A 15,976-nucleotide genomic window follows, 5' to 3' on the forward strand; every position below is an offset into this window, starting at 1 on the left:
GATGGACACCCGGTGCCTTACTCAATAGAGTACCAACGTAACATATCTTTCTTATCATACTACATGGGTAAATGAGCCAGAAAACCCATCATGAGATAACAAGAATAAAACATAGGGAAATACTCAACATATGATGACCCAACATCATATACAAAATTATACATGTGACATACGAGCCTATAAGGTCGACATGGCCATTTGTAAACTCAAAACATAGGCCGACAAGGCCATATAAGTATCCATACACTTGACATCTGTCTACAAGTCTCTAAGAGTACATAAAATCACAAAGGTCGGTACAGGGCCCCGCCATACAATTCAATACATATCCAAAGCATACTAACCAAATAGGCAACTCCAGAGCAAGCAGAGTGCACCAACACCTTTCGCTGAGCTGATAGCCTACTTGGAGGACTGTCAACCTATTAATCGGGACTACGGGATTGAAACACAGCGTCTCCGGGAAAAAGGGACGTCAATACGAATAAAGTACCGAGTATGTAAGGCAGAAAAATATAAACAAGAGCAGTAATGTAAAGAGAGATAGAGTAGATACAACCTGTAACATATGAGTGCCTATGTGGGCTACTGACATGAAATGCATAATACATATATACATAACCTTTTAAAAACATATGCCTCTGTGGGCATCATCATCATCATCATATCGTACCAGGCCTCAAAGAGGACTCGGTAAAAATGTACCCGGCCATCATAAGGCCCGGTAGAATCATACCCGGCCACGTGGAGCTCGGTAAATCCAACTAATCAGTGATTGCATAATAGGTGTTGTACCCGGCCGACTATAGCGCGGCTCGGTAGAGTAAAATAGATACTATATATAATGCATGCTAGACTCATGGAATCACGTTCTAAACCTTTTGGAGTGACTTAAGGTCGTTGCACCTTCGATTAACATTATGGACATCCATACCCTCAATATGAACCTCAGTAGGATTCAAGGATCATACAACACTTGCTTAGAATAATTTTATAAGGAAAGAACAACACGGACAACCTTAGTTGCGAGGAGTAGATCCATTATGAAATAGCGTATTAATTTCACTTTAGATCATGCCAAAAGAAAGAAGGAAGCACCTTAACATACCTTTAATTTGAAATCTTCTATCCAATCTTCAAGTAAGCTCAATATGATTTTCTTATGTCTACAATGAGTAAACCAACTTCGTCGTCATCATATAAGCGTTGTAACTCTCAAATTTGGAAACCAATATTCTACAAGAAAACGGAAAACACCTCCCCTATTTGTACTACATCCCATATGTTACCAAAAGTCACCAAACAACAATAATATAATTCACAATAAGCTCTCCGATTTGTTCAACAACCATTTTGAGCGGCAAGCTCGATTTACGATTAACAAAATATGGTTTGAATCCAGTTCCTTTTCCATGAATCTGACTACAACATATATAACATCATACTTATGCTTACCATATTATTTTCGACCCAAAACATCATAAGCATAATCTTCAAATATAGTCCACACACCTAGCACCTTAACCTTTATCGTCAACATCCTATTTTTTATGTTATCTTCTTCAATCTACTAAATTAGCACATATATAAGCTTAATAAACGCAGCCACAATACAATAAAACTATTTATAATAATTTTCAGCCACAACAAACCATATATATAGCCTCAGTACAGCCCACAAAAAAAATAATGATTTCTTATGCCATGTCAATTACTATCTTGTAGGTTTTCACTCAAACAACTCAACCAACACATGATTGACCTTAAGCACAACCAAGAACATGTTTACTTACCTTAGGCAGCAGATACAACTTGAAATCCCCAGCTGATGTAGCTCACAACAACCCTCAATCACACCATAACCCTATAGGAGTTGTATTCTCTTCTTAAATCAACGTTTGTGTTCATGTTGGTGTGTAAACACTTGTATTTCTCCTTGAAACTCTAATATACATGAAGGAGGTACTGATTCTTAGCTTAATATTAAATAACAATACAAAATCTGAGGTTACTTACCTTTGAAGAATCCTGCAAAACAGCCACAAGATGAAGAACTACGATCTAGCAAGCACCACGGGATTTCTAGCATTGGATTCATATTTTTATCTTAGGTTTTCACCCTAGAATCATGGAGGAACCCTTGGATAGCATTTATTAGGGTTTAGGAACTGTTATGGGTGAGAAAAATGAGTTAAAATGATATATAAATGACTTAAATACAAGTTGAAGTTTAAATCGACTTTCTGGGTCCCATGGGAGTTGCTTGTGCAGTCTCGCGAAAATGCGAATATCTCTCTAATCCGATATCTTATCGACAAACGGTTTAATGCGTTAGAAACTAGACTTGTAGATCTTCAATTTTATATGAAGATAATCCCTTGATTCCAAGTATATTGGGAGAAAAGTGCATCTACATTTGACTTAAATTTCAGCATATTATGAATGCAACTTGTGATGACCTTTGCCAACTTTTGTTCCACAACTCGCTTGACTTAAAAACATCACATACGACAAAAATAACTCATAACTTAACCTCCTCATCATGTTATTGACCCCAGTCTCACCCCAAAAGTATATGTTATGACATTCCAAACTTGTCGACTTTCGACGAAACTTATTTTCTTCAATTCGTTTAGCGTCTAAGCTTTCCAACCATTTTGGTACTTGTTATTCATGATCTTAAAGATTTGTAACCTCCAAGATAACATGATGAACTTACGTTATGTACTTTCAAAAATGATCTTATTTCCGAGCTTACATTAATTGGCTTCGACGTACTCTCACGTACGAAAATATGGGAAGTAACATAAAGGATCCAATAGGCACCTTTATTCAACTTATTCGATGCATTAATATAATATCTTTCTTTGAAGAAGAAGAAACCCATCTCTTTATTTATTATCTAGTCTAGGAAGAATAATTAGTAAATTGGTTTAATGGAAAATAAAGCATAAAAATAAAAACGGCCGAAATTCAACTCTCTCTCTCTCTCTCTCCCCTCAATGTAGTTCTCTGCACGTTTCATTTGTCTCCGAAAAACATGAGAACATTCCAATGAACAAAAATTCCATGCGAAAATCTGACCCAACAAAAAAAAAAAAATCGAAAAAGCACTGAGCTTTTCCAAAAAATTTCAACGGACCCTTCACTCTAAATTTCTAAGGAAAAACTCTCCTTGAAACCTTTGCAAATTTCTTGTCTTTCCCTTTATTTTTTGTTGCAAAGGCACCAAAGGGTGGTGGGTTCCGCTTCTGCATTGCCTATTTTGCAGCCTAAATAAGATTATATACAATATATTTATGTTTCTATATATATATAAACATAATATCCAATTTTTATCTGTGAAGATAGAATATTTATGTAGTTATATGTATACACATTTTTGTATACGTTTCAATTCTGTGTTTTTAGCTCTGAAACATTGAAGAAAAAACCACAGGGCTTTTTTGTGGCATATTCTTGAATGCATTGAGATCAAAAGGTGTATCAGATGAGATGAAAAAGGCCAAAATATGGGATTGGAAGATTGATTTTACAATCAATGGGCGTGGGAATAAGGGTCAGTTCTGTATTTGTGTTTCTTTGTGTTTGGGCAGCCACTAGCTCAGAAGGGAATCAGAAGCTTAATTTGGGTGAAGATACGGTATGAAAAATAAGTTTTTCATTTCTCTTACATTCATTTTGAGATGTGCACAAATAATATTGGTTTACATATGCATAAGGTGAACATATATGCATGTAGAAATATGTATTAATACTCAGTAGTATTTCTCTGGCTAATGAGAAATTTATTCATTATCGGATGGAGTTTTTGTAGTTGGTTAGAAAAAGGGATGCAACCTACTCATAGTTTTTGCCCACAATCAAACGATTACTTTCTGGAGGGTCGTATTGCGTGTATCTAGCAGGAATTGAAGCAACTAATTTACCAATTATCAGTTAGGCACTTTAACCATTCTTCCATGGACGCATTTTGTGTGGGTTGGTGTGAGGGGTGGAGCTCCTTGTACATGGTGAATAACCAAATTCAGATTGGAAATGAACATTTAGGATAAATCAATGCAATTAAGGAGGAAGCAATTGTTGCGGAATCCAAATATATATAGTGTGAATGAGTCACAACTACTATATCAAAAATTATGGCAGCCACCAAATAATAAATAAGACAATAAAGCAACAATAAAAGGAACACCAGAATTTATGAGGTTCGGCCAATTTTGCCTACTTCCTCGGACACAACAAATATTTTATTCCACTCCAAATTACAAGTGAAATAATACTAAAGATAGAAGATACAAATGCCTTAAGAAGATAAGAAGGCAAATGAGAGGTGTTTTTAAATCCTAAACATTAGGCCTCCTTTTATAGGAAAAAATTCCTTAACAAAAGGCTAACCCACCGATGTGGGATTTTCCAAATTCAACAAATCTCTACCTTGGCAAAATTCCACATCTTCAATTTTTTTTTCTCTCAATAACAAATTTTGGTTGTGTTTTCATCTTCAATCTTCAGTGTTCAACAATGTTGACCAAATCCAAACAATGTTAAAACTTGACCGCAGTCACCACTTTTGTCAGCATATCAGCAAGATTCTCTGTAGTATGAATTTTCTTCATTGTGACTCCACCTTCTTCTATGATTTCTCGTACAAAATGATACCGAACATCAATGTGCTTCGTCCTTGCATGATAAACTTGGTTCTTCGCTAATTGAATAGCACTTTGACTATCACAAAAAATTGTGATACCTTTTTGTTCAACACCAAGCTCCTTTAGCAATCCTTGAAGCCAAATTGCCTCCTTCACAGCCTCTGTAATAGCCATGTACTCTGCCTCTGTTGTAGACAAAGCAACTGTTGACTGCAAAGTAGACTTCCAACTAACTGGTGCCTTTGCAAAAGTAAACACATAACCAGTAGTTGATCTTCGTTTGTCCAGATCACCCGCAAAATCTGAGTCACAATATCCAACTACAGACTGATTGTCTTCCTGCTCAAAAACTAACCCGACATCTACAGTATTATGAATATACCGTAGAATCCACTTCACAGCTTGCCAATGCTCCTTCCCTGGATTGTGCATATATCTGCTAATAACTCCAACAGCTTGTGAAATGTCAGGCCTTGTGCAAACCATTGCATACATCAAGCTACCAACAACATTTGCGTATGGTACCTTTGACATATACTCTCGTTCAGCTTCATCCATTGGCGACATAGTAGTACTTAGCTTAAAATGGGAAGCAAGTGGAGTACTAACTGGCTTAGTCTTGTCATCTATGCCAAAACGTTGAAGTACTCTCTTCAAATATTCCTTTTGAGATAAACAGAGTTTCTTTGAACGTCTATCTCTAATTATCTCCATGCCAAGAATTTTCTTTGCCTCACCCAAATCCTTCATCTCGAACTCCTTCTTCAGTTGAATCTTCAACTTATCAATTTCTTCCGAATTCTTGGAAGCTATCAACATATCATCAACATATAGGAGAAGATATACAAAGGAACCATCTTTAAGCTTGTGCAAATACACACAATGATCGTATTTGCTTCTCTTGTACCCTTGCCGCAACATAAACTCGTCAAATCGCTTGTACCATTGTCTAGAAGATTGTTTCAATCCGTACAACGATTTTTCAAGTTTGCACACCATATTTTCTTTTCCAGCAACTTTGAATCCTTCTGGCTGAGTCATGTAGATTTCCTCCTCCAAGTTTCCATGTAAAAACGCAGTTTTTACATCCATCTGAACTAGTTCCAAATCCAATTGTGCTACCAAAGCCAACATAATTCTAATGGAGGAATGTTTTACAACTGGAGAAAATACTTCATTGTAATCAATTCCCTCCTTTTGAGCATATCCTTTGGCCACCAATCTTGCTTTGTAGCGAACATCTACTTGGTTAGGAAATCCTTCCTTCTTTGCAAATACCCATTTGCACCCAATTGCTTTCTTTCCCTTCGGGAGATTGGCCAATCTCCATGTATGATTCTGATGAAGGGACTGTATTTCATCATTCATGGCAATCCTCCACTTATCTTCTTCTGAACTTTGGACAGCGTCTTTATAAGTAGTAGGAACATCATCAGCTACAATTGAGGTGACACAAACAACTGTCTCTATGAGACGAACAAGTTTTGTTATTGTCCTTTTTGGCTTGCTGGTTACTATTGATTCAAGTTGTTGTTGAGGTTCCTGAGTTGGAATCTCCCTCTCTACTGGCTCTTCTTCCAGAGGATAATCTTCATTTGTTTCCTCTTCTGCTTCTTGTGTAGGAAAAATAAACTTTCCCTCAAACTCCACCTGCTTAGAAGCACCCTCATTTTGTTTGGTATCTTCTGTTACCTTATTTACTATAGCAGATTCATCAAAGGTAACATCCCTGCTGAATATTACTTTCTTTGTCATAGGACACCATAAGCGATATCCTTTGACTCCCGAAGTAATCCCTATAAAAATAGCCTTCTTTGCTCTTGGATCTAATTTTGACTCTGTCACATGATAATATGCGGTTGAGCCAAACACGTGCAAAGAGTCATAATCTACAGCAGGCTTTCTATACCATTTTTCAAATGGTGTCTTGCCATCAATAGCAGTAGATGGTAGACGATTAATGAGGTGGCATACATATGTAATTGCCTCAGCCCAAAATTCTTTGCCCAAGCCAGCATTGGATAGCATACACCGTACCTTCTCCAGCAAGGTCCAGTTCATACGTTCTGCCACTCCATTTTGTTGTGGTGTATGTCTGACAGTGAAGTGTCAGACAATGCCATCATTTTCACAAACCTTATTGAAATGATCATTTTTGTATTCACCTCCATTATCTGTGCGAATACACTTGATCCTCCTGCCTGTTTGATTCTCCACCATCGTCTTCCATTTGAGAAAAATTCTCAGCACTTCATCTTTGCTCTTCATTGTATACACCCACACTCTTCGGGAAAAATCATCAACAAAGGTTACAAAATAGTGCTTCCCACCCAATGAAGGTGTTTTGGAAGGACCCCAAACATCAGAGTGTACATAATCCAAAATGCCTTTAGTATTATGGATCGTTGTACCAAATTTAACCCTTGTCTGTTTCCCTTTGACACAATGCTCACAAAACTCCAAGTTGCAAGCCTTTACTCCTTTTAACAATCCTTGATCTGATAGAGTTTTCAAGGATTTTCCTCCAGCATGTCCCAAGCGCATGTGCCATAGCTTGGTTGCTTCTGCCTCTTTGTCGTCACTGGATGTCACTGTCGCTGTCCCAATAACTGTACTGCCACGATAGCGGTACATATTATTATTCTTCCGATTAGCCTTCATTACCACTAGTGCACCAGAGCATACTCACATCACTCCATTTTCTGCAATGATTTTGAACCCTTTTGATTCTAGGGCTCCCACAGAGATGAGATTCTTCTTCAAATCTGGTACATATCGAACATCTGTTAATGTTCTGATCATTCCATCATGGTTCCTTAATCATATTAAACCAATGCCATATGAGCTAAGAGGGCTGTTATCCGCTGTGTGGATGACTCCATATTCTCCTTCTTGAAATTCCACGAACCAGTCCCTGTTGGGACACATATGATAGCTACAAGCTGAGTCCATCAACCATATATCCGATGATGTTGATGACTCTGTTGTAACTAATGAGAAGTCTGAATCATCACAATCAGCTACATTTGAATCCATAATGGCCTTTCCATTGTTATGTTTGGCCTTATTCTTTAACTTCGGACAGTCTTTCTTCCAGTGCCTCTTTTCTCGACAAAAGGCACATTCATCTTTGCTGGGTTTAGATCTTGACTTGGATCTTCCCTTCTTTGTCCTCATTTGATTTTGAGGACGACCCCTCACAACCAGTGCTTCTCCTTCTCCGCCCTTTTGTTTTTCTCCCTTTCTTTGGTCATAGCTGTACAAAGCCGAACAAACTTCTCTGAGAGAAATTTCGTCATTCCCATGGAGTAGAGTAGTTTCAAGGTGCTCGTACTCATCAGGAAGTGACCCCAATAACATCAAGGTCAAGTCACCATCATTAAAAGTTGCATCCATATTTTGTAAGTTTGTGACCAACTTATTGAAACTGGTGATATGTTCGTTCATTGTGGTACCAGGAACATAGGTGAAGCGAAACAGTCTCTTCTTCATATACAATTTATTTTGACTGTTTTTCTTCAAAAATTTATCCTCCAGTGCTTTCCATAATTTACTTGCAGAAGTTTCCTTTGTGTATGGATATTTCTGCTCTCTAGCAAGGTAGAATCGAATGGTACCGCAAGCAATACGGTTGATAATTCTCCAATCTTCTTCTCCAATAACATCTGGTCTTTTTTCTTCAATGGCAAGATCTAGCCCTTGTTGAAAAAGGACATCTAGAACCTCGCCTTGCCATATCCCAAAATGTCCTGATCCGTCAAAAATTTCTACCGCAAATTTCGCATTTGACACAATTCTTGTCATAAGCGAAGATGCTAACGGTGACGTATTATTGACACTTGATGTAGATTCTTCTTGTTTATTGTCTCCCATTTTGACACAAATATTATTTAATAGCTGACGACACAAATCAAGATTATTTCCTTTCTGGTGTGGAAGATCAGACTAAGCTGCAACCACAGAGCATACTAAGACAGAACCTTGACACAGTTACCAAGATAAATCTTTTCTGATGTGGAAGATCAGACTATGCTGCAACCACAGAGCATACTTAGACAATACCTTGGCTCTGATACCAATTGTTGCGGAAGCCAAATGTATATAGTGTGAATGAGTCACAACTACTATACCAAAAATTATGGCAGCCACCAAATAATAAATAAGACAATAAAGCAACAATAAAAGGAACACCAAAATTTACGAGGTTCGGCCAATTTTGCCTACTTCCTCGGACACAACAAATATTTTTATTCCACTCCAAAATACAAGTGAAATAATACTAAAGAGAGAAGATACAAATGCCTTAAGAAGATAAAAAGGCAAATGAAGGTTGTTTTTAAATCCTAAACATTAGGCCTCCTTTTATAGGAAAAAATTCCTTACCAAAAGGCTAACCCACCGATGTGGGATTTGCCAAATTCAACAACAATTTGCAAAAATACTATGTGATTTCTTCCCATATGTCCAAGCCTTGGTGGACAGAATTACTTAGTACTTGTTGCTGGTGGGAGGTGGCAGGTATCCTGTGGAATTGATCGAGGTGCACGCAAGTTGGCTGGACACCACAGTGATCCGGAAAAAAAAGGAGGAAGAAATTAAAGGACAGCAGGCTAGGAGTCATATGCCATGGTTTTTGAAGTTTTTCATCGTGCGAAAGCCTAGCGATGTAACTACATAAGTTGTATCATTTTCTGTAATGCGGGCAAAAGAAACAAGAGATAGAGTTGTATTTAATAACAAATAACAAAAAGAAAAATATCTAAGCTTGCACCTCAGAACAGTGGAAATGTTTCTCATGGTATGAGGAAACCAATGTGATTATCTGAACTAATTTCATTAAATTTATTTGTGTCAAAACAAGTGGTTTGTTAAGCACATGTATTTTGAAGATTTTACTAGGCTCACAAGATCTATTGCTCGTTCTAACTTTATGTTTCTTAAAACTAGCTTATGTGTTTCCAAGCTAGAGATTTAATTATTGCAGTTTTTTTTTTATGTTGTGCTAATAACTATTAAAAGTAAAATTGTGTTACAATTTACATATCCCAGAAGTATGCATTGTGAATTGTGATGACAAGTTGTGCGCTCCAATTTAGTTTTTGAATGTGGTATTGATTGTTCTAAATGCAGCCATCACTTCTAACGCTTCAGAAAATGCAGATCTGAGTGGAAAAGCATATGCTGTTTACTTCTGAGAAGAAAACAAAGTTATAGTGGTCTTTGAAAAATCAAAGTTCATTTGTGCTGTCAAAATTATATTTCCTGCCATAAGTTGATGAAGTGTTCTGTATGCAGGCCGAGCAAATATGGAGTCATTGCATACAAGGATCACAAAAGAATACAGAAGCTGCAAGTTTTCTGGATTTATCTCTTCATCAGGAAGCAACAGGAACCTATATCTACTTAAAATCAGATATAGCATTGTTGAGAAAAATAATCTTACAAAAGGCTATTAGTGATCTGACTCCTGAAAATAAGCAGATCCTTTTGGAGTGCTTAAGAAGGAAAAGTCTTCCTCTTCATTGTTCGGGTAGTAAGGCTACGTCCATTGCTTGGTTAAGCAAGTACCAAGAGCTTTTCTTACAATGGTCCAGTGTTCCCAGAAGGTACCTAAGAGAAAGAAAACTTCAAGAGAAGCTAACACCTGATGTTGCGGTTCCAGTTGTCGCTCCATCTCCAGGCGACAGGGCAGTATCACCAATTAATGCTCCAGTGCCAGCGCCCACGAGCTCACCAATTAAACCTCCTGCAAAGGCTCCGACACCTCAGACTCGTGTCAGTCCTCCTGCAAAAGCACCGGCACCTCAGACTCGTGTCAACCCTCCTGCAAAGGCTCCAACACCTCAGACTCGTGCTAACGCTTCTAAACCTTTGCCTGTCATTCCTCCTCCCGCTAAACCACAAAATACTGGAACAAATCCTACAGAAAATAACCGGAAGGACAGTACTTATATTATCGCTGCTGTTTCTGTAGGTGCTGTGGCAGGAATTGCCCTTTTGGTTCTCTTATTAATATTGTGTCTTAGAAAAAGTAAAAAGAAAGAAGCAGGTCCACAATATGGGCTAAGAGATGAGAAGCCCCTTCTTAACTTTTGTTCAGGTAATCTTTTTGCAGGTATTTAATCATGAAGTTCAAATTATCTCTTTGCATATGTTTTTTTTTGTTATGCCGCATAATTTCTACAATTCATGTGATCAGATTCTTCTCAGAAGTCTTCGAGCATAGGAAGTTCAACCCAGAAAGATTTCAAGGCATCATCTACTGTAAATAGTCTTTCGGTGCCGGATAATTCTTCAGAGGCTGAAGCTAAAACAGATGCACTTGTAACTGCATTACCACTTCCTCCAGGAAAATCTGTACCTCCATCCCCTGCACCACCACCTCCTCCTCCTAAACCACCTGCTCCAAAGCCACCTCCGCCTCCAAAAGCTGCTCGCCCTCCTCCTCCTAATCCACCAAAGCCTGGTAATCTGCCAAAGCCTTCACCTCTTGGAGCGCATAAGAGACGAAATTCTTCTGCTGGTAAGGAAACTGAATTGTCTGATGAATCTGATGCTCCAAAGGCAAAACTAAAGCCATTTTTCTGGGACAAAGTTCTTGCTAATCCTGATCACTCAATGGTTTGGCATGATATCAAAGCTGGCTCATTCCAGTAAGCTTTTCGTCATCTTCCTATGCACTTTGTTTTATGCAAGATGTCTGACTTTCTCACTTTTTATAATGATGTTACTACAGATTTAATGAGGAGATGATGGAGTCGTTATTCGGATATGCCCAAGCTAATCCAGGCAAAAATGAGGGCACAAAAGCTTCAGCATCTTTTGAAGCTACCCCACAGTATATTCAGATAATTGATGCTAAGAAATCACAAAATCTAGCAATTATTCTTAAAGCCTTAAATGTGACAACAGAAGAAGTTTGTGATGCTCTCAAAGAGGGTAAATCTTCTCTCTTTCTCTGTGTCTCCCCCATGAGATCCGTGAGAGTGAATCTTGCTTTTCTGAATTAATAGCTAGCGGGCAACAAATATAGTAAATTTATCACCATGGAGAAGAGTGTGTCTAATCCTAGGAGGGATTTTACTTTAGTGTTAACTCATTCCATTTTAAGCTTTTGCATGAAAGTTATCGACACCCTTAAAAAGAGATAAAAGTAATAGGAACAGAAGAAAGAGCACAAACAACATAGTCTGCACATAGAACTTATCGGTCCATTAGGAAACTGTATGTTATTTACTTAAATGTTTGGAGCAATAAAGAAGTTTCATTCTACTAATTCTTCTTAATACATGGTGTTGTGAAATTCCTACAAGCGCATTGAGAGTAATCAAAAAGTATTTTGAAGTATGAAAACCCCAGGGTGAATTTTTAAGAAGAAAAGGTACCTTTTTCAGTATTGCCATGTGCTAATTGATTAGAAATTAGATTAAGCTGAAAACGTCCCATTTCTAAATGTAAAATAAACCAATATGATGATTTTATAGAACAAACCTTGTAATTTCTTCAACCGTCCCCATTCATTCCTCCCCAGCCCTCCTCCCTAAAGAAAGATAAAGAATGCAAGACGAAAGAATAGTCTATCAGTTGTTTATGTATTACTCTGGTGATTATAAAATGTTTTGATGGAGTCTCAACTCCAATTCACATGCTGAAGGCCAAAAGTCTACTTAGTCTTTTTTGTTGGGCCAAACAGTCCTATGTAAATAGTTGTACTGTCTTTTTAGATTTTTTGAGCTCCCTTACTCTTGACTAGCCTCTTTGAGGTATATTTTCTTGTTATTGGCTAGCTCCAAGATCCCATCATAACATCTTGTAATGGAGCTAGCATATTTATTTTTGTAATCATTGCATCAGCTTGATGCCTTTCAATGAAGTAACTTACTTTATCAAAAAACATAAAATGTTTTCATTGCTCACTGTGATACGTTTCACCAAAAAGTGAAGATTAAGTACAAGTCCCCACCAAGCACTGCTGATGGTTATAAGCGATGTTGCTCAGACTCTTCGAAAATGTCAATGGGTGCGTGCCGGATCCTCCAAAAGTAGTGCACTTTTGGAGGATCCGACACAGGTGTGACAGCTGTTTCGGAGAGTCCGCGCAACATAGGTTATAAGTGAATTGAAAAACTATAGAATTACATATTTTTCTATGGTTGATCCTGGTTCTTGTTTGATATTCTTGTTATAGAATACTAAACGGTTTCCAATCGAAAAAAATTGAAGTTTCATTATATGAGAATCTTTTTTCATGTCCCAACATAAGCAAACTTGAATTGCTCTATTGTATTAACTTGTGGAAAAAGATTGTTGAGAGATACTCCAACTTACTTCTTTTATCTTTGTGCATTTTCATAGTTTTTATTTTCATTTTATCAAAGTGTTTCTCAGCCTTTTAACTGCAAATGCTTGCTTATCTTATCAGGTAATAAACTGCCTCCTGAACTTATTCAAACTATATCAAAGATGGCACCAACGGCAGATGAAGAACTCAAGCTTCGGTTATATTGTGGGGAAATTTCTCAGCTTGGTCCTTCTGAAAGGTTTCTCAAGTCCCTGGTTGAAATTCCCTTTGCCTTCAAACGGATGGAAGCGTTATTGCTCATGAGTACTCTTCCGGAAGATGTTTCTGCCATTAAAGAGTCCTTTGCAACTTTAGAGGTAAACTGTGTGGAAAATTTCCTGTTGCTCTGCTGCACATATCATGAGACTCATCTCGGATATTCATCAGTAAAAGTTTGTTTTTGGATTTTCCAAGATCATGGTTAATAAAAATAAGAAGGAGCTGAGTTTCTTCTTAATAACTAGTTCTGAACAATATATAAGAGCTCAAGATTTTTCTAATTGGAAGGTATCATTTCCCTGTCTAACCCTGATGAACTGAAATTAAACCCAATTAGTTGGACTTGCCAGAGTTTTTCTTGTTAGATTATCTATAAGAACAGACAAAGTTTTTTTCTAAAATTGAAAGAGGGGTCATTTTGGTTCATTGTGAAATTCAGTAGCTTGTTATGTGGTTTTGTACGCCTCACGATTTGTATTCCTATTGATATTTTGTGGCACTACTTATCCTTTATCTCCCTCTTTTTCTTCTCTCTTCCTTCTCTCTTCCTTTCTTGCTTTTCTTCTTCTTCTTCTTATTCTCACCCTTTCCGAGGGTCTATTGGAAACTGTCTCTCTACCTGCATTAGGTAGGGGTAAGGTCTGCGTACATAGTCTCCCCAGACCCCGTCTGGTTTTTTTGTTGTTGTTGAAATTCAGTAGCTTAAAATAAAACAGTTGACTAACAATTTAGACCAGTCACCCGTTATTCGAACTCTACCACCCTATATAACTGAATGAAGATGTGTGCTGCCTCCTCTTTACATTAAAGGAAAGTCATGAAATTTGGGTCTCTTGCTCCTGGTAATGGTTAATTAGAAAATCTTTCAGTACATTGTTCTATGATAGGTGTTTCTAACCATCACATGGTAGATGGCATTTATTGATTAAATAAAGACTTGCAGGTGGCATGCCAGGAGCTGAGAAACAGCAGACTCTTCCTGAAACTTCTAGAAGCAGTTCTCAAAACTGGGAACCGCATGAATGATGGAACCTACCGTGGTGGTGCACAGGCATTCAAGCTCGATACGCTGCTGAAACTCTCAGATGTTAAAGGAACTGATGGTAAGACCACACTCCTCAACTTTGTTGTTCAGGAAATTATCCGATCAGAAGGATTAAAAGCAGTGTGCAAGTTAAGGGAGAGCGAAAGCTTATCGAGTGTGAAAACAGAAGATCTTGTCGAGGATGCTTCTCAGGACTCGGTGGAGTACCACCGTAACCTTGGTCTCCAGGTGGTTTCTGGTCTAAGCAATGAGCTTGAGAATGTAAAAAAAGCAGCACTTATAGATGGTGACAACTTAAGTTCATCTGTCTCCAGACTTGGTAACTCACTAGTGAAAACTAAAGGGTTTCTAGACACTGAAATGAAAAGTTTGGAGGAAGGTAGTAAGTTTCGTGATACGCTCACCAATTTTATGCAACATGCGGAAGAGGAGATCAATTGGATACTAGAAGAAGAGAAAAAGATAATGGCTTTGGTCAAGAGTACAGGAGACTACTTCCATGGAAGTGCTGGAAAGGATGAAGGCTTGCGTCTGTTCACAGTTGTTCGTGATTTCTTGATAATGGTGGACAAGGCATGTACAGTGGTGAGAAAATCAACTAAGTTGGCGGCAAACACTCCTAGAAAAGGGGCACCCACGGTATCACCTTCCCAGGAATCCAATTCAGATTCTTTGCCAGATGTTCATCAACGACTATTTCCTGCAATCCAGGAGAGACGGATGGATGAGGATTTTAGTTCTGATGATGAGAAATCATCCCCATAGCTATCGGTTCAGGTATATTTGTGATTAGAATACTTGTAAACCCCTCTAATAGTACACAAGTGACATTCCATTGAACTGCGGGAGAGAGTACAAGGCTTCTTACTTTTGCTTTGATACATTGGGGGCAGAACAATTTGGAGCTAATCTGGCTGGATAATAATCTTCGGAATCTTATATTTAACAGCTATATGAAGCAGGATGGTCTACCTCTTAACAACTATATGAAGTTGGCATTTGCTCTGACGCTCTGTCTCTTAGATCCCTTGAAGGAGAAAGAATAGATGAACTAAGATGCCTCATTTGTTGCCATTCTCTTCAAGAAACATCCATACACTTCTCAACATTTTGTTGGTCACATTGTTGCAATATAAATCCAACTATATCATTCTGTTCTGTGATATAGTAAAAGTCTCTTCTACATTATTATAAATTCTTCTAATATGAAGTTGAGAGACCTAAGGAAGATGGACCAGTTTTGTACAGCTTGTGGTTTTTAGTTTTTATTTCAGTTCCAACTTCTTTTTCCTGGCCAATATCTGTGATCATTGAGCTATCGCTTCTAGATCTAATGGTTTTAATTTGCAGTCAATGAGTTTTCTTCAAATTATGCAATGGTGGATCATGTGTATGGTCCAAACAACAATCTTCAAGTTTGTAAAATACATTCTTGTTTAACCAAAAATCTGAGTCTTTGGTCAAAGCTAAAAAGAAATTCGGGTTACTGATAATCAAGAGACAAAAATAAAATACTTTTGAGAATGATGGTAAAACAACAAATAGTTTTGTATTTCAATGAATTCTCAATAGTATTCTGTGTCCTTACAAATGATGATACTTCTTCCTTTTATAGATAATTCTAGGTAAAGGAATGAAGCCTCAGCTTTAATGATATAATTATGAGTAATAAATGACATTAAATAAGCTGTTATACAATCATTCCTATTAAATACCAATTTT

General features: G+C 37.6%; 1 protein-coding gene across 2 annotated transcripts; it reads left to right on the top strand.

Annotated features, from left to right (window-relative positions):
* Positions 1-3,102: 3,102 nt before the first annotated feature.
* LOC104211101 (formin-like protein 3) lies at positions 3,103-15,501 on the top strand. Of its 2 annotated transcripts, none has more exons than XM_070174044.1 (6): positions 3,103-3,643; positions 9,945-10,764; positions 10,849-11,302; positions 11,386-11,588; positions 13,072-13,307; positions 14,153-15,501. In XM_070174044.1, the coding sequence occupies exons 1-6, from the start codon at positions 3,542-3,544 to the stop codon at positions 15,017-15,019; spliced, it is 2,682 nt and encodes an 893-aa protein (XP_070030145.1). In that variant the 5' UTR covers positions 3,103-3,541; the 3' UTR covers positions 15,020-15,501. The 2 variants fall into 2 exon arrangements, with proteins under 2 accessions (XP_070030145.1, XP_009758400.1); XM_009760098.2 differs by having other exon boundaries at positions 9,945-10,749.
* Positions 15,502-15,976: the final 475 nt, after the last annotated feature.

The sequence above is a fragment of the Nicotiana sylvestris genome, chromosome 5 (genome assembly GCF_000393655.2).
Source record: "Nicotiana sylvestris chromosome 5, ASM39365v2, whole genome shotgun sequence".
In the NCBI taxonomy this organism is placed as follows: domain Eukaryota; kingdom Viridiplantae; phylum Streptophyta; class Magnoliopsida; order Solanales; family Solanaceae; genus Nicotiana; species Nicotiana sylvestris.

Bases quoted from the DNA above. Each gene is read 5' to 3' on its own strand.
- LOC104211101 (XM_070174044.1), top strand. From the start codon at position 3,542: ATGGGCGTGGGAATAAGGGTCAGTTCTGTATTTGTGTTTCTTTGTGTT. The intron at 10,765-10,848 runs GTATTTAATCAT...TCATGTGATCAG, and splicing joins TTCAGGTAATCTTTTTGCAG to ATTCTTCTCAGAAGTCTTCG. The intron at 11,303-11,385 runs GTAAGCTTTTCG...ATGTTACTACAG, and splicing joins ATCAAAGCTGGCTCATTCCA to ATTTAATGAGGAGATGATGG.